At 51.3% G+C, this 24,159-nt stretch overlaps 1 protein-coding gene across 1 annotated transcript in view; it reads right to left on the bottom strand.

The window, feature by feature from the left end:
- Nucleotides 1-24,159, bottom strand: part of fer1l4 (fer-1 like family member 4) — a 527,478-nt gene that overhangs the window by 263,558 nt on the left and 239,761 nt on the right. The window contains exons 23-24 of the mRNA XM_072515422.1: nt 10,586-10,769; nt 6,688-6,812 (exon numbers count right to left, since the gene is read on the bottom strand). Of these exons, the coding sequence (XP_072371523.1) occupies nt 6,688-6,812; nt 10,586-10,769 (309 nt within the window). The remainder of the gene's footprint in view (nt 1-6,687; nt 6,813-10,585; nt 10,770-24,159) is intronic.

Raw genomic sequence — 24,159 nt, 5'->3', positions numbered from 1 at the left:
ATGGAGGGAAAATCTTATGAGGAAAGGCTGATGGACTTGAGGTTGTTTTCGTTGGAGAGAAGAAGGTTAAGAGGAGACTTAATAGAGGCATACAAAATGATCAGGGGGTTGGATAGGGTGGACAGTGAGAGCCTTCTCCCGCGGATGGATATGGCTGGCACAAGGGGACATAACTTTAAACTGAGGGGTATAAGATATAGGACAGAGGTCAGAGGTAGGTTCTTTACGCAAAGAGTGGTGAGGCCGTGGAATGCCCTACCTGCTACAGTAGTGAACTCGCCAACATTGAGGGCATTTAAAAGTTTATTGGATAAATATATGGATGATAATGGCATAGTGTAGGTTAGATGGCTTTTGTTTCGGTGCAACATCGTGGGCCGAAGGGCCTGTACTGCGCTGTATTGTTCTATGTTCTATGTCCAATTCACACATTCCCAATGTATCAATTCTCTGACCATTATCGTCCTTCAACAAGACTGGTTTATTCAAAATTCTCAGTTTTAATTGCATAGTCTTGATATCACTAATGCTTATGAGGTTTGCTCTTGCTCCTGTATTTGACTTCACAGTGATAAGCGATCGATTTATCAAGAAAGAAACTGTTCATTTGTCCTTTGTCACTTTTTGTTCTTTTAGGTGACATTTCATTCTTTTCGGTTGGATTTGCCCTGTCTTCACCCAAGACTACATCAACAAAAAAATGTGCCTTCCAAATGTCATCAATTGTATTAATTTACTGCCCTGCATGAACTTTTTTGCTTGTGATACATTGTTTCGCAAAATGATTTTTTTCCTTTGCACTTTGTGCAAGTTATGCCATAAGCTGGACATTGCCTCGATAGGTGCCTGTTTCCACATCTTTTACATGCAATGGCTGCTTCTGCCGAGTGTTTCAAATGGCCGCCGCTGCTGAGACCACGTTTTATTTTTGAGTACGTCACAACTTCAATGGTATCGGCATCGCTCTCACTTTTCGCGCCAAAACTTTGTACATTCAATGTGCTGACATGTTGCACAGCTAGTTCACTAGCGTGGCAAATCTTAATCGCGCCTTCTAACTGAAGCTCATTCTCGCGTAAAAGATGTTCACGCACCTTATCATTATTTACTCCAAAGACAATGTGATCCCAAATCATTGAGGATTCTAAAACTGCGATGACGCCAAAATCGGGGGAGGCGCCGGTTTTCGGATTCTCCACCACCTGAAAAGTGGCGTCCTCCTACAATACGCCGCGCTACATATCCATGGCCTCAGGCCATTGCCAGTGGCCCACCCCGCGATGCTCTGTCCGGGACCGGCCGAGTTCCCGATGGCGTGAGATTCTCGTGGTTTCACCTGTCGTGAACTCAGCATGGCGGCTGCAGACTCAGTCCAGTGTCGTCAAAGTCGGGGGAGGGATGTTCCATGGGCAGGGGGCTTCAATCGGGGCTGGGGGCACTGTGGGGGAGGGGCGGTTCGGGGCGCGCGGGGGTACTATTTTTGCGGTCCGGGTCCAGGGGCTGAGTCCGCCATGAAGCACGGCGCGGCCGCTGCAGGCCACCACCGTGCGCATGCGTGGCCACGGACCCGGAAATGCTGCAGGCTGTATCAGCAGCTAGAGCTGCGAGCTCTACGCTGCCTCCCTGCTAGCCCCCAGCAAAACGGGGAATTGGTGGCCGTTTTGCACCAGTTTTTCTGGCGTAAAACAGCCCCGTTTTCACTCCGGCGTGGGGACTTCGTCTCCCAAATGGAGAATCCAGCCCCTGATCTTTTAGTTTTTGGCCACTCCAGGTACCATGTTATGTTCTTGCACAGAGGCAGTTACTGAGTCGGCGTACTAATGAACATCTAGTTCAAGACTAGATAATTTTATTATTGTATAATAAACTGTGGGTAGGAAACAAATGATATAAAACTGGAACTACGACTGACCACAATGGTTTCTCCTCAAGATCCCCCCCCACCCCCCGCCCCACACCCCCCCAGGTTACAGTGTCACTTGCTGCCACTTGCCTGTTACCTACTGGTCAGAGGTTATACATATTTACACATACATTTGTTATTGCCTATCACTACAGTGGCTACAGTGGGCATTGCCCTGGGTGGGCCACCTGATGCCTAACCACTGATGTTAAACTGACTGGTCTTTAATTACTGGGGTATCCTTAGAACCTTTTGGAACAAGGGCACAACATTTACAATTCTTCAGTCCTCTGGGTCTGGAGATGACTGGAAGACTCTGGCCAGAGCCCCTCCAATTTCCATTCTCACTTTCTTCAATATCATTGGATTCATCTCATCCAGTCCCAGTGCCTTGTCAACTTTCAATACCAACAGTCTGTTCAACACTTCCCCCTTTTCAATTTTGAACACTTCTAGGGAAAGAATGTCATCCTCTGTCACTATCTCCTGGGTAGCATCTACCTCCTTACTAAAGACGGGTGCAGAGTATTCATTTAATACCTTAGTTATGCCTCCTGCCTCCACCTGTAAATCACCTACTCCTTTTACTATTTATGTGCCTGTAGAAGACTTTGGGATTTCCCTTTATATTGACTGTCAGTCTATTCTCATTAATCCCTCTTCACTTCTTGAACGAGCTTTTTCACCTCCACTCTGAACCTTCTGTATACCTCTTGGTTCTCAACTGGATTTCTACCTGGCACCTGCCATGAGCACATTTCTTCTTCCTTATCTTAATTTCTATCTCCTTTTTCACCCAGGAAGCTCTGGATTTGTTCACCCTGCCTAGATTGGATTGGGTTGAGGATTGGCTGACTGACAAAAAGCAGAGGGTCGGGATAAATGGGTTCTTCTCTGGCTGGTGAATTGTAACTAGCGGGGTGCCACAGGGGTCAGTCCTCGGACCTCAACAGTTTACAATTTATATAAATGATCTGCAAGCAGGGGCAGAGTGTAACAGCAAGATTTGCGGATGATACTAAAATAGGTGGGAAAGCAGGCAGTGAAGAGGAGATAAAGATTTTATAGATGGATATACATACATAGAAGATCGGAGCAGACCCTTCGAGCCTGCTCCGCCATTCATCACCAACATGGCTGATCATCCAACTCAATAGCCTAATCCTGCTTTCTCCCCATAGCCTTTGATCCCATTCTCCTCAAGTGCTATATCCAGCCACCTCTTGAATATATTCAAAGTTTTAGAATCAACTACTTCCTGTGGTAATGAATTCCACAGACTCATCGCTCTTTGGGTGAAGAAATGTCTCCTTATCTCTGTCCGAAATGGTTTACCCTGAATCCTCAGGCTGTGGCCCCTGGTTCTGGACACACCCATCATTGGTAACATCTTCCCTGCTCCTACCCTGTCTAGTCATGTTAGAATTTTATAAGTCTCTATGAGATCCGTCCTCATTCTTCTGAACTCCAGCGAGAACAATCCAGCGAGGAAATAGATAGGTTAGGAGATTGGGCCAAAATGTGGCAGATGGTTTTTAATGTGGATAAGTGTGAGGTTATCCATTTTGGCTGATAAAATAGTCAGGCTAATTATTATCTAAACAGAAAGTAGATTCAAACTATATCTGGGCAGAGGGATCTGGGTGTGTTTGTTCATGAATCGCAGAAAGTCGGTTTGCAGGTGCAGCCGGTAATTAAAAAGGCAAATGGAACGTTAGCGTTTATTGCAAATGGACTGGAGTATAAAAGTAGAGAGGTGTTGTTGCAATTGTATAGGGTGTTGGTGAGACCACATCTGGATTATTAATTTGATTGAGGTGTATAAAATACTAAAAGGGATTGATAAAGCAAACGTAGACCAAATGTTTCCCCTTGTGGGGAAATCTAGAACGAGAGGTCACGGATATAGGTTGAGAGGCGGTAGATTAAAACTGAGATGAGGAGGAACCACTTCGCGCTGAGGGTGGTGAATTTGTGGATCTCGCTGCCCCATACTGCGGTGGAGTATGAGTCATTAAATGGTTTCAAGAAAGAGATAGATATATTTCTGATTAAAAAAAGGGTTAAAGGGTTATGGCCAACAGTTAGGGAGGTGGACCTGAGACCAGGAAGAGATCAGCCATGATCTGATTGAATTGCGGAGCAGGCTCGAAGAGCTGAATTGCCGACTTCTGCGCCTAATTCCTATGTTCCTATGTTACCTTTCCCATTTAAGAGACTATACTGTGACTGTGTCCGGACCATTTTATTACTTCATGGGATGTGCGCATACCCAGCATTGATTACCCATCCCTAATTATCCTTGAGGGGCAGTTAAGAGTCAACCACATTGCTGTGGGTCTGGAGTCACATGTAGGCCAGACCGGGTAAGGACGGCAGATTTCCTCCGCTAAAGGACATTAGTGAACCAGACTTTCTTTTTTTACAATGATCGACAATTGTTTCATGGTCATCATTCGACTTTTAATTTCAGACTTTTATTGGATTCAGATTTCACCATCTGCCATGGCGGGATTTGAAGCTGGTTCCCCGGAGCAATACCCTGGGTCTCTGGAGTATTAGTCCAATGACAATTTCGGATTTGAAGGTAGCCCATTGTATTGCTAGAGTTTTTCCTGCCAAGCTTTTATTTCAGCCTAGCCAGACCAGCTCCATTCTTGCCCCATTTAAGTCGGCTCACCTCCAGTTAATTCTTCATAATAATAATAATCTTTATTGTCACATGTAGGCTTACATTAATGAAAATGAAATGAAATGAAAATCGCTTATTGCCACAAGGAGGCTTCAAATGAAGTTACTGTGAAAAGCCCCTAGTCGCCACATTCCGGCGCCTGTTCGGGGAGGCTGGTACGATAATTGAACCGTGCTGCTCGCCTGCCTTGGTCTGCTTTAAAAGCCAGCGATTTAGCCCAGTGTGCTAAACCAGCCCCAGTAACACTGCAATGAAGTTACTGTGAAAAGCCCCTAGTCACCACACTCTGGCGCCTGATCGGGTACACAGAGGTAGAATTCAGAATGTCCAATTCATCCAACAAGCTCGTCTTTCGAGACTTGTGGCAGGAAACCGGAGCACCCGGAGGAAACCCACGCAGACACGGGGGGAACGTGCAGACTCCGCACAGACAGTGACCCAAGCCGGGAATCGAACCTGGGACCCTGGCGCTGTTAAGCAACAGTGCTAACCACTGTGCTACCGTGCAGCCCCATTTTACCCTGTATTATTTTCCTTTTCTATCATCCTAAACCTTATGATACATAGTCACTGTCTCGTAAATGTTCCCCCAAGGTTGATAACTATTTTATCTCTAACCTTGGATTTCTCACTTTTTGTTAAGCAATAAAAAGCTTTTAACAGCAGATCGTTCTCCTTCTCATGGGCAGTTTGAAGTCAGAATAATGTCGATCACCCTCCATGTAGTGTCTTTGTGTTCTGGGGCTTTCTAATCACGGCTCTCCTCTAAGCTTTGATATCACAATGGGGTAAATGGAAGAGATAGGCCCAAAGAACTACCTCAGCCGGTGCAGGAACTGAAGTTGCTCTGTTGACATTATTCAGCGCCATATTCTTAGTCAACTCTGCTCATTAGTCCTATAATGGCCATCATATTGATCAAATTCAAAGGGTGGGATTCTCCAACCCCCCGCCGTGTGGGAGAATCGCCAGGGGTCGGCATGAATCCAGCCCCCACCATCCTCCTAATTCTCCCGCCCCCCCCAAAATCCAGCCCGGTGTGAGTCGCGCCGCCCGCCTCGGAGAATTGCGGGGTCCAGCGCGACTCAATGGGCGCCAGGGATGCCAGAAATCTCTGGCCTGCGATGGGCCGAAGTCCCGCCCGTCTGTTGCTATTCCCGCCGGCGTAAATTAGAGTAGGTCCCTGACCGGCGGGACCTGGCGGCGTGTGCCGGCTCCGGAGTTCTTGAGGGGGCGAGGGGAGATCTGGCCCCGAGAGGTGCCCCCACGGTGGCCTGGCCCGCGATCGGGGCCCACCGAACCGCGGGGGGCCTGTGCCGTGGGGGCACTCTATTGTTCCGCACCAGAGGCCGTGGTCCTCCGCCATTCCCGGTGCGGAAGCGAATCCCTCTGTGCACGCGAGGGGATGACGCCAGAACGTGCTGGCGCTCCCGCGCATGCGCCGACTCGCGCCTGCCGGCGGAGGCCCTTCGGCGCCGGTTGGCGTGGCACCAAGCCCCTTTCCCGCCAGCAGGCGGGGCGGCAACCACTCCGGGGTGGGCCTAGCCCCTGAAGGTACGGAGGATTCTGCACCTTTGGGGCGGCCCGACGCCGGAGTGGTTCACGCCACTCAGTCCCGCCGGGACCCCCCGCCCCGCCGGCCAAACACTTTGGAAAGGATGAATAGACCATCATCTGAAATTGGCCAACTTGGCATTTCAGTTCTTTCAATCATTGTTTGTACTTTTCTCTGTTACAACTCATCCTGGGGAATCCCATTCACTCTTTTAGTCTTCCTTCAAAACAGGTTGAAAGTTCATATCAAAAGTCCAACATTCTTTAAGTATAATCAGCAAGAACCAGGAATCTTGTTGGACTTGTTAATTTCCTACTGTAACCACTTAGATCCATTAACAGGAGGAAAGTGGGAATAAGCCATAGAATCAACAGCAGCCTTGAATATTGAAAAGCTGATTGGCTCAGATTAGTGAATCTCACTCGGAGAATTGACTTGGAGCAAATTTGACATCAAAAGATTCTACTAACATCACATAAAAGTCACCAAAATAAAAGAAAATGCAGATTATACCAATAAGTGATTGACAGTACTCACCCTGGTTGATTGACATTGAGTTGAAAACACAACTTTTGCAAATGGGTCTGACAATCCAGTATCATCAGCTGCTAGGACACCTCGAGCTTGATACAAATGAGCTCGCAATTGGAAATAACTATTGTCTAAAAACAGGAATAAAATAATAAATATTCACTAACACGCACCAATTTGCATTTATAGAGCACATTGAACAGAGTGTTAGGGTTAGGGTTAGGGTTAACCCTAACCCAACATGTGACACAGTGTCAAACAAAGAGATTGGGTGGGATTCTCCGTTGCCCGACAGCGATATTGTAATCGGCGATTGGGTGGAGAAAATTGACTCCGATGCCCATATAGGGGCCGGCGCTGGTTTGACGCCGGTCAGCTATGCTCCGCCTCTCCGAAACGGCGTCATCCGTGGCGCACCGTTGCAATGCCGTTGCCATGTCATCGGCAGGCCCTCCCATGATGCTCTGCTCCCGATGGGCCGAGTTCCCGACACGTGTGGCCTCAGTGGTCGGGAACCCGGCGTGGTGGCTGCAGACTGTGCCCAGCGCCACCACAGTCAGCCGTGGACCCGGCCATTCTCTGACCGGGGCGTTTTTGGCACGGGAGCCAGGACTTTCAACTGGCGCCGCTGCAAGCCCCTCACCGGTCCCGGAATCGGCGAGGGGTCGCTGCCGATGTTTCCATCGTAAAACGCCGGCAAATCTGAGATTCGAGTTGGCACTTAGCCACTGAAACGGAGAATCCAGCCCGTTAGACCCAAAAGTTTGGTTAAAGTGACAGGTTTTAAAGAGTTTCTTAAAGGGACAGAGAGAGGGCAGTGTTTGGGAAGAGAAATCTAGAGCCTAAACCTGGGCAGCTGAAGACAAGATTGCCAGGAATGGAGTGATTAAAATTAGGGATGTACGAGGAGTCAAATAATAATAATAATAATCTTTTATTGTCACAAGTATGAAGTTACTGTGAAAAGCCCCTAGTCGCCACATTCCGGCGCCTGGTCAGGTAAGCTGGTACGGGAATTGAACCCGCGCTGCTGGCCTCGTTCTGCATTACAAACCAGCTGTCTAAGCCCACTGAGCTAAAAATAGGAGGATGCAAATATCCCGTAAGGCTGGAGAGGTTTACAGGGGTAAGGAGGAATTTGAACACAAGACGGATTATTTTAAATTGCAGTTGGATCCAGGGATCCAATGTAGGTCAGAGAGCAGATGAGTGATGGGAGAATGAGACATGGTGTGAAATAGAATGTGGAGGAGAGGTGGTGAGGGGGTAGGATTTTAAATGGGATGAAGATTAGGAAGGTTGAAAGGTGGCATGCCGACCTGGAGAGCTTTGCAATAGTCAGATTTGGAGGAGAGTCTTATCGGCAAATGGAATGAGATCGGGGTGTTTCCGGGTAATGTTATCGAGGTGGAAGTCATGGTCTTGGTGATGGAGAGGATCCAGTGTCTGAAACTCATCATAGAATCAAACAGATAACAGACAGAGAGAATGGATTCAGTGCTGATGGGAAGGGAGTTTATAAAGGGGTTAAAGGTAGTGGGTGGAATCTTCCTGACATTGAAAAAAGTCAAGTGTTGGGTCCATTTTCAGGTCCATACCGTCCTGATGGCTGACATCCACAAGGCCTCACATTCTTACGGAAGGCAATCAATTAATCGGCCGTCTCGATGATTGCCATCACATTACAAATGGCGGGTGGGTTTCTGAGGTGGGAAGCTCAAGAGAACGTCCGTTGGCATGTTGACCTTTATTGAAAGGAGATTGGAGAACAGGAATAAAGAAGTCTTTGCTGCAGCTGGTCAGGATGTTGATGGTCAGAATCTGCGGACCCCCAGCCGCATGTCTCTCAGTTGGTGGCGCGATTCTCTCTTCCCGCCGCTTGTCAATGCTGAATTAATTTAAACTCCTTCCAACAGCACTCGCAAACCCGCCAGCAGGGATGTTACTCCTGCTCTGGTTCAGATGTAGACCATCCCACTTGTAATAATAATAACCTTTATTGTCATAAGCAAGCTTACATTAACACTGCAATGACGTTACTGTGAAAAGCCCCTAATCGCCACATGCCGGCGCCTGTTCGGCTACACAGAGGGAGAATTCAGAATGTCCAAATTACCTAACAGCACGTCTTTCGGGATTTGTGGGAGGAAACTTTGGGAGGGTCCCAGGTTCGATTCCCGGCTTTGGGTCACTGTCTGTGCGGAGTCTGCACATTCTCCCCGTGTCAGCGTGGGTTTCCTCCGGGTGCTCCGGTTTCCTCCCACAAGTCCCGAAAGACGTGCTGTTAGGTGAATTGGACATTCTGAATTCTCCCTCTGTGACCCGAACAGGCACCGGAATGTGGGTGAGATTTACCGATTCCACAGTTTCCCAGCGGCCGCTATTCGCTGGCAGTGGGATTCTCTGTTCCCGATGCTGGTCAATGGAGTTACCCATTGAAGCCACTCCACACCGCCTAAACCCACGGCCAGGGGTGTGTGCCGACGGGAAGACATAAACCCAACGGCCGAAGAATTCCGGCCAATGTCTCAGCATCCGCTGGCTTTTCTATCCAGAAGCCACACTCAAAGACAAAACCAAACTCATGCAAATCCAGGATGTGTAAGCAATTGTGGATTATCATTTGGGGTTACTGGGTTATGGGGATAGGGTGGAGGTGTTGACCTTGGGTAGGGTGCTCTTTCCAAGAGCCGGTGCAGACTCGATGGGCCGAATGGCCTCCTTCTGCACTGTAAATTCTATGATAATCATTTAGCTCCATCGTATCGTTATTTATTTTATTACCATGAGTTTTAGTGAGTGTTTGAGGAGAATGCAGCTATGGCAACTGATTGTTATACAGGAGATTCTGAAGCTGTATGGTGATACACAACGCTGACACAACCCTGCACTCTCCAACAAAATCTCCAACAAATTCCCACAAATATGGGCCGGGATTCTCTGAGCCGGCGCCGACTCGGAGATTCAGAGATAATGCTGAGACGGCCCGCGACGCCAGGACAAGATTCTCCGTGGTCGACACGGCATCGGTCGGGGGCCAATGAAAGAGGTCCCCGCGGCGATTCTCCGTGGTCGACCAGCCGGGTTCCCGCGGCGTAGTTCTAACATGGTCCCACCCGCAATGTCCGTCCTGGTGGGGTGGGGGCGGGGGGATCAAACACTGCGGGGGGGGGTCCTCCATGACAGCCAGGCCCGCAATAGGGGCCACCGATCAGCGGGTGCGCCCGATCCGGGGGGGGGGCCTACCTTCTTCCGCGTCAGCCCTCTGTGTGGCTCCACCATGTTGCTCGGGCCCGGCGTGGAAGCAGTCGTCGCCGGACCCGCGGCGGGCAGTGCAGTGCTTACTATCGGCGCTGCGTGCAGCACTCCGGCGCCGTGCTGGCCCCCTGTGGGCCATGGAATCGCGGGGCCAGGAGGCCGTTGACGCCGTTGTCAACACTTAGCCCCGATTTTAGAGAAACCCGACCATGAAGTTAAAAGTACGGTATAGGTGTGGGTGGGATGTGTGTGGGTGGGTATGTATCTGTGGGTGGGTACGGATGTGTTTAGATGTGGGTGGGGGTGATACGGGTGTGGGTGGGTACGGGTGTGTGTGGGTGGGTGGGTTCAGGTGTGGGTGCATACGGGTGTGTGTGGGTAAGGGTGTGGGAGGGTACGGGTCTGTGTGGATACGGGTGTCGGTGGGATACGGGTGCGGGTGGGTATGGGTGTGGGAGGGTACGGGTCTGTGTGGATACGGGTGTCGGTGGGATACGGGTGCGGGTGGGTATGGGTGTGGGAGGGTACGGGTCTGTGTGGATACGGGTGTCGGTGGGATACGGGTGCGGGTGGGTATGGGTGTGGGTGGGTACGGGTGAGTATCGGGATGGGTGGGTTTGGGTAGATTAAGGGTATAATCACTTACAGTCACTATTGAGCTTGATTGGTGGCAGTGATCGAGAAATTTCTGTTCTTCTTACACCTTCCTCATAGACTGGAATAAACTCCTGGGGCAGGCTGCTGATGTTGCTCTTGGTGAACTTTGTTACTCCCAGCCACATGTAAAGCTCTAGTTTTGCAAAAATCTCCCCAATGGGTGCACCAGGAGTCTGTTTAAAAACATTAGAACAAATCCGTGTCAGGACTGAATGATTCACTTTAATCTGTGGTTAGTATCTTTCAATGAGTCAGCATATGATCAAAGAAATAAGCACTGAAAATGCTGAAATGCTCGGCTGGCCAAGCAGCAGCTGTGAGGAAAGAAACAGAGTTGGGCCCACATTTCCATCCCCAGGATAGCTTTCCGGAATCAGGACATTCCCCGCTCAGCGATCCCGACCTTACAAAATGGCCTCCCACAGGCTGTAGGTGGTGGGGAGAGGGGCGTGTGCTGAAACAGGAGTTTGACAAGCGACCCCACAGTGAATCCAATGATGCTGAATGTGAAGGCCTGTGGGCGCAAGATCTGCCTCTGTGTCCGGCACTGTATTCACAGAAAACATTTAAAAAATAAAATACTTCCCTCCAGCCTTCACCAACCTCGCCCCCCCACCCCCCCCCCCCGCCACACACACACACTTCCTATGCCCATTCCGTGTCAACCTGTGCCAATCCATGCCCCCCACCATCCCATAGTCCCCCACCATCCCATGGTCCCCCACACTCCCATGCCAACTTAATGCCCCCCTTTCCTTTGACCTCCCCTCCCCCACCATGCCAACTAACTAATTTCTTTGGACAGTTCCTCCACAGCTTTGACACTTTCTGAGTAATGTTTACAGGTTTGACACTTGCTAGATAGCTTAGACAGATTTGAAAGCTGGATATTCCCTTGAGAGCTTGACATTTCCTTGACAGGTGAACATTTCCTTGATAGTTTAACAGTTCCTGGGCAGCTTGACAGTTGCAAAGAATTTGTCCAGAAAAATCCTGTTCACTTTTAACAATCCCAAAAGGTGCTTCACCACTCCCCATGACACGAGTATCAACCCCCACCCCCCCAACATCATCCCCACACCACCCTCACCCCCACACCACCCTCGCCCTCAACATCACCCCCACACCACCCCCACCCTCACCACCCCCCGGCTCGCAGTCTAATCATGCATCTCGTCTTGCCAGACCTGCTCGTGATGGGGCGGGTCATCTGGTAACCCCACACCGGGTCATTTCCACAGCCGGAGACCCCTGCGTGCTGTGCAGTGATGAGGAGAGCAGTACGGACACGAGCCTAGAGTTCGAGGATGACACTGACTTCCCGCCACAGATTCTCCAACACCCTCCACCATCCCAGAGACACTCACCTCGGTCGGGCACTTTAGAGAAGAGGCTCCTGGGACACTATCTGGTGCTCACACACAGCTGATCCGCTACAGCAGAATATATTCAATCAGCCTCCACTTCTCTCTGGGGAAAAGAATTCCACAGACTAACCACCCTTTGAGAGAAAGAATTTCTTTTCATCCCAGTCTCAAATGCTACACCTCTGGGGCGAGATTCTCCAACCGGAATCATCGGGGGCTGGCGTGAATCCCGCCCCCGCCGGTTGCCGAATTCTCCACCACAGGAGATTCGGCGGGGGCGGGAATCATGCCGCGCCGGTTGGCGCCCCCCCCCCCCCCGCGATTCTCCGGCCCTGACGGGCCGAAGTCCCGCCACTAAAATGCCTGTCCCGCCGGCGTAGATTAAACCACCTACCTTACCAACGGGACAAGGCGGCGTGAGCGGGCTCCGGGGTCCTGGGGGGGCGCGGGGCGATCTGGCCCCAGGGGGTGCCCCCACGGTGGCCTGGCCTGTGATCGGGGCCCACCGATCCGCGGGCGGGCCTGTGCCGTGGGGGCACTCTTTCCCTTCCGCCTTCGCCACGGTCTCCACCATGGCAGAGGGGGAAGAGACTCCCTCCACTGTGCATGCGCGGGAATGCTGTCAGCGGCCGCTGATTCTCCCGCGCATGCGCTGCCCGGAGATGTCATTTCCGCGCCAGCTGGCGGGGCACCAAAGGCCTTTGCTGTCAGCTGGCGGGGCAGAAATTCGTCCGGCGCGGGCCTAGCCCCTTAAGGTTGGGGCTCGGCCCCCAAAGATGCGGAGAATTCCGCACCTTTGGGGCGGCGCGATGCGCGACTGATTTGCGCCGTTTTGGGCACCAGTCGGCGGACATCGTGCCGTTTCCGGAGAATTTCACCGATTCTTAAACTGGTTCCCTAGTTCTAGTCATCCCCGGTTTGGCTCACTTAGCTGGACAGCTGGTTGGTGATGCAGAGCGAGGCCAGGAGCAGGTGTTCAATTCCTGTAACGGGCTGGGGGGCTGGTTGGTGATGCAGAGCGATTTGATTTGATTTGCTATTGTCACATGTGTTAGTATACATTGTCTGCCATGCAGACGATGCATACCGTACATAGGGAAGGAAGGAGAGACTGCAGAATGTAATGTTACAGTTATAGCTAGGGTGTAGAGAAAAGATCAACTTAATACAAGGTAGGTCCATTCAAAAGTCTGATGGCAGCAGGGAAGAAGCTGTTCTTGAGTCGGTTGGTACGTGACCTCAAACTTTGGTATCTTTTTCCTGACGGAAGAAGGTGGAAGAGAGAATGTCCGGGGTGCATGGGGTCCTTAATTATGCTGGCTGCCTTTCCGAGGCAGCAGGAATTGTGGACAGAGTCAATGTATGGGAGGCTGGTTTACGCGATGGACTGGGCTACATTCACGACCTTTTGTAATTTCCTGCGGTCTTGGACAGAGCAGGCTCCATACATTATGGTCTTATGAGAGTGGTGGGTCTGTGGAATTCATTGCCACAGAGGGCGGTGGAGGCCGGGACGTTGAGTGTCTTTAAGACAGGAGTTGATAAATTCTTGATTTCTCGAGGAATTAAGGGCTATAGAGAGAGAGCGGGTAAATGGAGTTGAAATCAGCCATGATTGAATGGTGGAATGGACTCGATGGGCCGAATGGCCTTACTTCCACTCCTATGTCCTATGGTCTTATGGTCATACCAAGCTGTGATACCACCAGAAAGAATGCTTTCCATGGTGCTTCTGTAGAAGTTGTTGAGGGTCGTAGCTGACATGCCAAATTTCCTTAGCCTTCTGAGAAAGTAGAGTCATTGGTGGACTTTCTAAACTATAGTGTCGGCATGGGGGGACCAGGACAGGCTGTTGGTGATCTGTACACCTAAAAACTTGAAGCTCTCGACCCTTTCTACTTCGTTCCCATTGATGTAGACAGGGGCATGTTCTCCACCACGCTTCCTGAAGTCGATGACAATCTCCTTCGTTTTGTTGACATTGAGGGAGAGATTATTGTCGTCGCACCAGTTCACCAGATTCTCCATCTCATTCCTGTACTCTGCCTCATCATTGTATGAAATCTCACCCACTACTGTGTTGTCATCAGCAAGGCCAGCAGCGTGGGTTCAGTCCCCGTACCGGGCTGGGGGGTGATGCAGAGCGAGGCAGCAGCGTGGGTTCAGTCCCCGTACCGGGCTGTGGCGCTGTGTGGTGATGCAGAACGAGGCAGCAGCGTGGGTTCAATCCCCGTACCGGGCTGGGGGTGATGCAGAGCGAGGCAGCAGCGTGGGTTCAATCCCCGTACCGGGCTGGGGGGTGATGCAGAGCGAGGCAGCAGCGTGGGTTCAGTCCCCGTACCGGGCTGGGGGGGGTGATGCAGAGCGAGGCAGCAGCGTGGGTTCAGTCCCCATACCGGGCTGGGGGGTGATGCAGAGCGAGGCAGCAGCGTGGGTTCAGTCCCCGTACCGGGCTGGGGGGCTGGGGGGTGATGCAGAGCGAGGCAGCAGCGTGGGTTCAATCCCCGTACCGGGCTGGGGGGCTGGTTAGTGATGCAGAGCGAGGCAGCAGCGTGGGTTCAATCCCCGTACCGGGCTGGGGGGTGATGCAGAGCGAGGCAGCAGCGTGGGTTCAGTCCCCGTACCGGGCTGGGGGGTGATGCAGAGCGAGGCAGCAGCGTGGGTTCAGTCCCCGTACCGGGCTGGGGGGGGTGATGCAGAGCGAGGCAGCAGCGTGGGTTCAATCTCCGTACCGGGCTGATTAGCGATACAGAGCGAGGCAGCAGCGTGGGTTCAATCCCCGTACCGGGCTGGGGGGTGATGCAGAACGAGGCAGCAGCGTGGGTTCAGTCCCCGTACCGGGCTGGGGGGCTGGGAGGTGATGCAGAGCGAGGCAGCAGCGTGGGTTCAATCCCCGTACCGGGCTGGGGGGTGATGCAGAGCGAGGCAGCAGCGTGGGTTCAGTCCCCGTACCGAGCTGGGGGGTGATGCAGAGCGAGGCAGCAGCGTGGGTTCAGTCCCCGTACCGGGCTGGGGGGTGATGCAGAGCGAGGCAGCAGCGTGGGTTCAGTTCCCGTACCGGGCTGGGGGGCTGGGGGGTGATGCAGAGCGAGGCAGCAGCGTGGGTTCAATCTCCGTACCGGGCTGGTTAGTGATACAGAGCGAGGCAGCAGCGTGGGTTCAGTCCCCGTACCGGGCTGGGGGATGATGCAGAACGAGGCAGCAGCGTGGGTTCAGTCCCCGTACCGGGCTGGGGGGTGATGCAGAGCGAGGCAGCAGCGTGGGTTCAGTCCCCGTACCGGGCTGGGGGGTGAGGCAGAGCGAGGCAGCAGCGTGGGTTCAGTCCCCGTACCGGGCTGGGGGGTGATGCAGAGCGAGGCAGCAGCGTGGGTTCAGTCCCCGTACCGGGCTGGGGGGTGAGGCAGAGCGAGGCAGCAGCGTGGGTTCAGTCCCCGTACCGGGCTGGGGGGTGATGCAGAGCGAGGCAGCAGCGTGGGTTCAGTCCCCGTACCGGGCTGGGGGGTGATGCAGAGCGAGGCAGCAGCGTGGGTTCAGTCCCCGTACCGGGCTGGGGGGTGATGCAGAGCGAGGCAGCAGCGTGGGTTCAATCCCCGTACCGGGCTGGGGGGCTGGGGGGTGATGCAGAGCGAGGCAGCAGCGTGGGTTCAGTCCCCGTACCGGGCTGGGGGGTGATGCAGAGCGAGGCAGCAGCGTGGGTTCAGTCCCCGTACCGGGCTGGGGGGTGATGCAGAGCGAGGCAGCAGCGTGGGTTCAATCCCCGTACCGGGCTGGGGGGCTGGGGGGTGATGCAGAGCGAGGCAGCAGCGTGGGTTCAGTCCCCGTACCGGGCTGGGGGGCTGGGGGGTGATGCAGAGCGAGGCAGCAGCGTGGGTTCAGTCCCCGTACCGGGCTGGGGGGTGATGCAGAGCGAGGCAGCAGCGTGGGTTCAGTCCCCGTACCGGGCTGGGGGGCTGGGGGGTGATGCAGAGCGAGGCAGCAGCGTGGGTTCAATCCCCGTACCGGGCTGGGGGGTGATGCAGAGCGAGGCAGCAGCGTGGGTTCAGTCCCCGTACCGGGCTGGGGGGCTGGGGGGTGATGCAGAGCGAGGCAGCAGCGTGGGTTCAATCCCCGTACCGGGCTGGGGGGTGATGCAGAGCGAGGCAGCAGCGTGGGTTCAGTCCCCGTACCGGGCTGGGGGGTGATGCAGAGCGAGGCAGCAGCGTGGGTTCAGTCCCCGTACCGGGCTGGGGGGCTGGGGGGTGATGCAGAGCGAGGCAGCAGCGTGGGTTCAGTCCCCGTACCAGGCTGGGGGGTGATGCAGAGCGAGGCAGCAGCGTGGGTTCAGTCCCCGTACCGGGCTGGGGGGTGATGCAGAGCGAGGCAGCAGCATGGGTTCAATCCCCGTACCGGGCGGGGGGGCTGGGTGGGGATGCAGAGTGAGGCAGCAGCGTGGGTTCAGTCCCCGTACCGGGCTGGGGGCTGGGTGGGGATGCAGAGCGAGGCAGCAGCGTGGGTTCAATCTCCGTACCGGGCTCAAAAGGGAAAGCAGCCTATGGTCATCAGGGACTGTGACGACTTTACTTTTTAGTCTCTCCCACAAGTGGTAACATCCTTTCGATATCTACACGATCAAATACTTTCAGGCTCCTGTGTGTTTCAATAAGAAACACCCTCTCATTCTTCAAAACTCCAATGGATATGGGCCCATTCTCACAGAATCTTTACAGTGCAGGAGGAGGCCATTCAGCCCATCGAGTCTGCAAAGGCTCTCTGAAAGAGCATTCCACTGAGTCTCAGCCCCCTGTCTTATCCCCGTAACCTTGCACATTCTCTCTTTTCAGATAACAATCCAATTCCCTTTTGAATATTTCACTGCAAGTTTGTTCCTTTGGGTGAAAACCTTTTCCTCATATCACTGCTGCTCCTTTTACTAATTATTTTGAATCTGTGCCCTCTGGTCCTTAATGCTGGAGACTATTGAGAAGAGTTACAGGGAGGTAACTACACCCAAGGTACAGGACAAGAATAGCTGGGTTACCGTCAGGGGGAAAAAAACAAACAGGCAGACAGTGCAGGGATCCCTCGTGGCCATTCCCCTTCAAAACAAGTATACCGTTTTGGATGCTGTTGGGGGGGGATGACAGACCGGGGGAAGGCCCTAGCGGCCAGGTCTCTGGCACTGAGTCTGGCTCTGGGGCTCAGAAGGGAAGGGGGGAGAATAGAAAAGCAATAGTTGTAGGAGATTCAATGGTTAGGGGAATAGATAGGAGATTCTGTGGTCGCGAGCGAGACTCCCGGAAGGTATGTTGCCTCCCGGGTGCCAGGGTCAGGGATGTCTCGGATCGTGTCTTCAGGATCCTTAAGGGGGAGGGCGAGCAGCCAGAAGTCGTGGTGCACATTGGTACCAACGACATAGGTAGGAAAAGGGGTGTGGAGGTAATAAACAAGTTTAGGGAGTTAGGCTGGAAGTTAAAAGCCAGGATAGACAGAGTTGTCATCTCTGGTTTGTTGCCGGTGCCACGTGATAGCGAGGCTAGGAATAGGGAGAGTGCAGTTGAACACGGGGCTGCAGGAATGGTGTAGGAGGGAGGGCTTCAGGTATTTGGATAATTGGAGCGCATTCTGGGGAAGGTGGGACCTGTACAAGCAGGACGGGTTGCATCTGAACCAGAGGGGCACCAATATCCTGGGAGGGAAGTTTTCTAGTACTCTTCGGGAGGGTTTAAACTAATTTGGCAGGGGAATGGGAACCGGATTTGTAGTCCAGCAACTAAGGTAGCCGATATTCAGGATGCCAAAGCGTGTAATGAGGCAGTGGGGAAGGGAACACTGACAAAGGAGAGTACTTGCAGGCATGGAGATGGGTTGAAGTGTGTATACTTCAATGCAAGAAGCATCAGGAATAAGGTGGGTGAACTTAAGGCATGGATCGGTACTTGGGACTACGATGTGGTGGCCATCACGGAAACTTGGATAGAAGAGGGGCAGAAATGGTTGTTGGAGGTCCCTGGTTATAGATGTTTCAATAAGATTAGGGAGGGGGGGTAAAAGAGGTGGGGGGTGGCATTGTTAATTAGAGATAGTAGAACAGCTGCAGAAAGGCAGTTCGAGGAGTATCACCCTAATGAGGTAGTTTGGGTTGAAGTCAGAAATAGGAAAGGAGCAGTCACCTTGTTAGGAGTTTTCTATAGGCCCCCCAATAGTAGCAGAGATGTGGAGGAACAGATTGGGAAACAGATTTTGGAAAGGTGCAGAAGTCACAGGGTAGTAGTCATGGGTGACTTTAACTTCCCAAATATTGAGTGGAAACTCTTTAGATCAAATAGTTTGGATGGGGTGGTGTTTGTGCAGTGTGTTCAGGAAGCTTTTCTAACGCAGTATGTAGATTGTCCGACCAGAGGAGGGGCAATATTGGATTTAAGACCATAAGACCATAAGACATAGGAGCGGAAGTAAGGCCATTCGGCCCATCGAGTCCACTCCGCCATTCAATCATGGCTGATTTCAACTCCATTTACCCGCTCTCTCTCCATAGCCCTTAATTCCTCGAGAAATCAAGAATTTATCAACTTCTGTCTTAAAGACACTCAACGTCCCGGCCTCCACCGCCCTCTGTGGCAATGAATTCCACAGACCTACCACTCTCTGGCTGAAGAAATTTCTCCTCATCTGTTCTAAAGTGACTCCCTTTTATTCTAAGGCTGTGCCCCCGGGTCCTAGTCTCCCCTGCTAATGGAAACAACTTCCCTACATCCACCCTATCTAAGCCATTCATTATCTTGTAAGTTTCTATTAGATCTCCCCTCAACCTCCTAAACTCCAATGAATATAATCCCAGGATCCTCAGACGTTCATCGTATGTTAGGCCTACCATTCCTGGGATCATCCGTGTGAATCTCCGCTGGACCCGCTCCAGTGCCAGTATGTCCTTCCTGAGGTGTGGGGCCCAAAATTGCTCACAGTATTCTAAATGGGGCCTAACTAATGCTTTATAAAGCTTCAGAAGTACATCCCTGCTTTTATATTCCAAGCCTCTTGAGATGAATGCCAACATTGCATTTGCTTTCTTAATTACGGACTCAACCTGCAAGTTTACCTTTAGAGAATCCTGGACTAGGACTCCCAAGTCCCTTTGCACTTCAGCATTATGAATTTTGTCACCGTTTAGAAAATAGTCCATGCCACTATTCTTTTTTCCAAAGTGCAAGGCCTCGCACTTGCCCACGTTGAATTTCATCAGCCATTTCTTGGACCACTCTCCTAAACTGTCTAAATCTTTCTGCAGCCTCCCCACCTCCTCCATACTACCTGCCCCTCCACCGATCTTTGTATCATCGGCAAACTTAGCCAGAATGCCCCCAGTCCCGTCATCTAGATCGTTAATATATAAAGAGAACAGCTGTGGCCCCAACACTGAACCCTGCGGGACACCACTCGTCACCGGTTGCCATTCCGAAAAAGTACTTGGTAATGTACTGGGTAATGAACCAGGGCAAGTGATAGATTTGTTAGTGGGGGAGCATTTTGGAGATAGTGACCACAATTCTGTGACTTTCACTTTAGTAATGGAGAGGGATAGGTGCGTGCAACAGGGTAAGGTTTACAATCGGGGGAAGGGTAAATACGATGTTGTCAGACAAGAATTGAAGTGCATAAGTTGGGAACATAGGCTGGCAGGGAAGGACACAAGTGAAATGTGGAACTTGTTCAAGGAACAGGTACTACGTGTCCTTGATATGTATGTCCCTGTCAGGCAGGGAAGAGATGGTCGAGTGAGGAAACCATGGCTGACAAGGGAGGTTGAATGTCTTGTTAAGAGGAAAAAGGAGACTTATGTAAGGCTGAGGAAACAAGGTTCAGACAGGGCATTGGAGGGATACAAGATAGCCAGGAGGGAACTGAAGAAAGGAATAGGAGAGCTAAGAGAGGTCATGAACAATCTTTGGCGGGTAGGATCAAGGAAAACCCCAAGGCCTTTTACACATGTGTGAGAAATATGAGAATGACGAGAGCGAGGGTAGGACCGATCAAGGACGGTAGCGGGAGATTGTGTATTGAGTCTGAAGAGATAGGAGAGGTCTTGAACGAGTACTTTTCTTCTGTATTTACAAATGAGAGGGGCGATATTGTTGGAGAGGACAGTGTGAAACAGACTGGTAAGCTCGAGGAAATACATGTTAGGAAGGAAGATGTGTTGGGCATTTTGAAAAACTTGAGGATAGACAAGTCCCCCGGGCCTGACGGGATATATCCAAGGATTCTATGGGAAGCAAGAGATGAAATTGCAGAGCCGTTGGCAATGATGTTTTTGTCCTCACTGTCAACAGGGGTGGTACCAGGGGATTGGAGAGTGGCGAATGTCGTGCCCCTGTTCAAAAAAGGAACTAGGGATAACCCTGGGAATTACAGGCCAGTTAGTCTTACTTCGGTGGTAGGCAAAGTAATGGAAAGGGTACTGAAGGATAGGATTTCTGAGCATCTGGAAAGACACTGCTTGATTAGGGATAGTCAGCACGGATTTGTGAGGGGTAGGTCTTGCCTTACAAATCTTATTGAATTCTTTGAGGTGGTGACCAAGCATGTGGATGAAGGTAAAGCAGTGGATGTAGTGTACATGGATTTTAGTAAGGCATTTGATAAGGTTCCCCATGGTAGGCTTCTGCAGAAAGTAAGGAGGCATGGGATAGTGGGAAATTTGGCCAGTTGGATAACGAACTGGCTAACCGATAGAAGTCAGAGCGTGGTGGTGGATGGCAAATATTCAGCCTGGATCCCAGTTACCAGTGGCGTACCGCAGGGATCAGTTCTGGGTCCTCTGCTGTTTGTGATTTTCATGAATGACTTGGATGAGGGAGTTGAAGGGTGGGTCAGTAAATTTGCAGACAATACGAAGATTGGTGGAGTTGTGGATAGTAAGGAGGGCTGTTGTCAGCTGCAAAGAGACATAGATAGGATGCAGAGCTGGGCTGAGAAGTGGCAGATGGAGTTTAACCCTGAAAAGTGTGAGGTTGTCCATTTTGGAAGGACAAATATGAATGCGGAATATAGGGTTAACGGTAGAGTTCTTGGCAATGTGGAGGAGCAGAGAGATCTTGGGGTCTACGTTCATACATCTTTGAAAGTTGCCACTCAAGTGGATAGAGCTGTGAAGAAGGCCTATGGTGTGCTCGCGTTCATTAACAGAGGGATTGAATTTAAGAGCCGTGAGGTGATGATGCAGCTGTAAAAAACTTTGGTAAGGCCACATTTGGAGTACTGTGTACAGTTCTGGTCACCTCATTTTAGGAAGGATGTGGAAGCTTTGGAAAAGGTGCAAAGAAGATTTACCAGGATGTTGCCTGGAATGGAGAGTAGGTCTTACGAGGAAAGGTTGAGGGTGCTAGGCCGTTTCTCATTAGAACGGAGAAGGATGAGGGGCGACTTGATAGAGGTTTATAAGATGATCAGGGGAATAGATAGAGTAGACAGTCATAGACTTTTTCCCCGGGTGGAACAAACCATTACAAGGGGACATAAATTTAAGGTGAAAGGTGGAAGATATAGGAGGGATATCAGAGGTAGGTTCTTTACCCAGAGAGTAGTGGGGGCATGGAATGCACTGCCTGTGGAAGTAGTTGAGTCGGAAACATTAGGGACCTTCAAGTAGCTATTGGATAGGTACATGGATTACGGTAAAATGATATAGTGTAGATTTATTTGTTTTTAAAGGCAGCACGGTAGCATTGTGGATAGCACAATTGCTTCACAGCTCCAGGGTCCCAGGTTCGATTCCGGCTTGGGTCACTGTCTGTGCGGAGTCTGCACGTCCTCCCCGTGTCTGCGTGGGTTTCCTCCGGGTGCTCCGGTTTCCTCCCACAGTCCAAAGATGTGCAGGGTAGGTGGATTGGCCATGATAAATTGCCCTTAGTGCCCAAAATTGCTCTTGGTGTTGGGTGGAGGTGTTGAGTTTGGGTGGGGTGCTCTTTCCAAGAGCCGGTGCAGACTCAGGGGGCCGAATGGCCTCCTTCTGCACTGTAAATTCAATGATAATCTATGATTAATCTAGGACAAAGGTTCGGCACAACATCGTGGGCCGAAGGGCCTGTTCTGTGCTGTATTTTCTATGTTCTATGTTCTATTTACTATTTACTTAATTATTTATTATTTATCTCACTGTTTACACCGTCCATACCCCTCAGGATCCTGAACTCCTTTATCAAGTCTCCTCTCAGCCTTCTTTTCCCCCAAGGACAACAGTCCCAACTTCTCCAATATCCCCATAGCTACAGCTCTTTATCCCTGGTATCATTCTTGTGAATACAGACACATACATAGAAAATAGAAGTAGTAGGAGGCCATTCAGCCCCTCGAGCCTGCTCCGCCATTCATTATGATCATGGCTGATCATCAAGTTCAATACCCTGATCCCGCCTTCCCCCTATTTCCCTGGATCTCTTTAGCCCGAAGAGCTGTATCTAATTCCTTCTCGAAATTACACAACGTTTTGGCCTCAACTACTTTCTGTGGGAGTGAATTCCACAGATTCACCACTCTCTGGGTGAAGAACTTTCTCCTCACCTCAGTCCTAAAAGGTTTACCCCTTATCCTCAAACTATGACCCCTAGTTCTGGACTCCCCCCACCATCAGGAACATTCTTTCTCAATCTACCCTGTCTAATCCTGTTAGAAGTTTCTATGAGATCCCTTCTCATTCTTCTAAACTCCAGTGAATATAATCCTAACCGATTTAGTCAATCCTCATATGACTGCCTGGAATCAGTCTGGTAAACCTTCGCTGCTCTCCCTCCACAGCAAGAACATCCTTCCTCAGATAAGGACACCAAAACTGCCCACAATACTCCAGGTGTGGCCTCACCAATGCCCTGTACAATTGCAGTAAAACATCTCTATTCCTATACTCCAATCCTCTCGCTATGAAGGCCAACATACCATTTGCCTTCTTTACTGCCTGCTGTACCTGCACATTTACTTTCAAAGAACAAAAGAATAATACAGCACAGGTACAGGCTGTGGTAGTACCAGGTATTGCGGTACCTAAGAGGCTGATGACCATTGGTTAGACCCAGGAGTTTACCATTGGCTGTTGTTACGTAGCTCCGCCCTGACAGGCGGAGTATAAGAACCGGTGCCGTCCCAGCAGCCTTCACTTTCTGTACCGAAGCTGCTGGGGAACAAGTTCTAGCAGATTAAAGCCTTCAGTTATGAGATCATTTCGTCTTGAGTGTAATTGATCGCGCATCACAGGCCCTTTGACTCTCCAAGTCTGTATCGGTCATGATACCAACCTTTGTCAAAACTCTCAGCACTTCCTTGTGTCGTATCCCTCTATACCCAGAAAAGGCCTTCAACAGAGTCGAATGGAAATACCTCATAGGTACTGGAGCGGTTCGGACTTGGAACAGGGTTCGCCTCCTGGGTAAAGCTCCTATACAACACTCCCATGGTGAGCGTACGGACCAACAATACCAACTCCCGATACTTCCAGCTGCACAGGGGCACCAGACAAGGATGCCCACTGTCCCCGCTGCTGTTCGCTCTAGCGATCGAACCATTAGCAATCGCGCTCAGAGCAGCAAAAAGCTGGAGGGGGATCCGAAGGGGAGGCAGAGAGCACAGAGTCTCACTCTATGCAGATGACCTGCTCCTCTACATTTCGGACCCACAAAGCAGCGTGGACTGAATCATCGCGCTCCTGAAAGAGTTTGGCGCCTTCTCAGGCTACAAACTCAACAGGAGCAAAAGCGAGATCTTCCCGGTACACCCACAAGTAGGGGGGGCAGCACTAACGGGACTGCCGCTTAAACAAGCCCGACACAAATTCCGCTACCTGGGGATCCAAATAGCCCACAACTGGAAAGGGATCCACAAATGGAACCTCACCAGTCTGACAGAGGAAGTAAAAAAGGACCTGCAAAGATGGAACACACTCCCACTCTCCCTCGCGGGGAGAGTCCAGACGATCAAAATGAACGTGCTGCCCAGGTACCTCTTCCTATTCAGATCCATCCCGATCTACATCCCCAAGGCCTTTTTCAAAGCACTGGACAAACTAATCATGGCGTTCGTATGGGGGGGGGAAGAATGCTAGGATCTCAAAGAAGGTCTTACAAAAAACAAAATACAAAATCCAGGGGGGGGATTGCCCTCCCAAACCTACAACTTTACCACTGGGCGGCGACGGTCGAGCGAATAAGGGGATGAATCAAGAAGCCAGAAG

This window comes from Scyliorhinus torazame, chromosome 8 (genome assembly GCF_047496885.1).
Source record: "Scyliorhinus torazame isolate Kashiwa2021f chromosome 8, sScyTor2.1, whole genome shotgun sequence".
NCBI classification, from domain to species: domain Eukaryota; kingdom Metazoa; phylum Chordata; class Chondrichthyes; order Carcharhiniformes; family Scyliorhinidae; genus Scyliorhinus; species Scyliorhinus torazame.
Note: the sequence above shows the minus strand (reverse complement) of the source record. Positions and strands in the feature narration are given on the sequence as shown.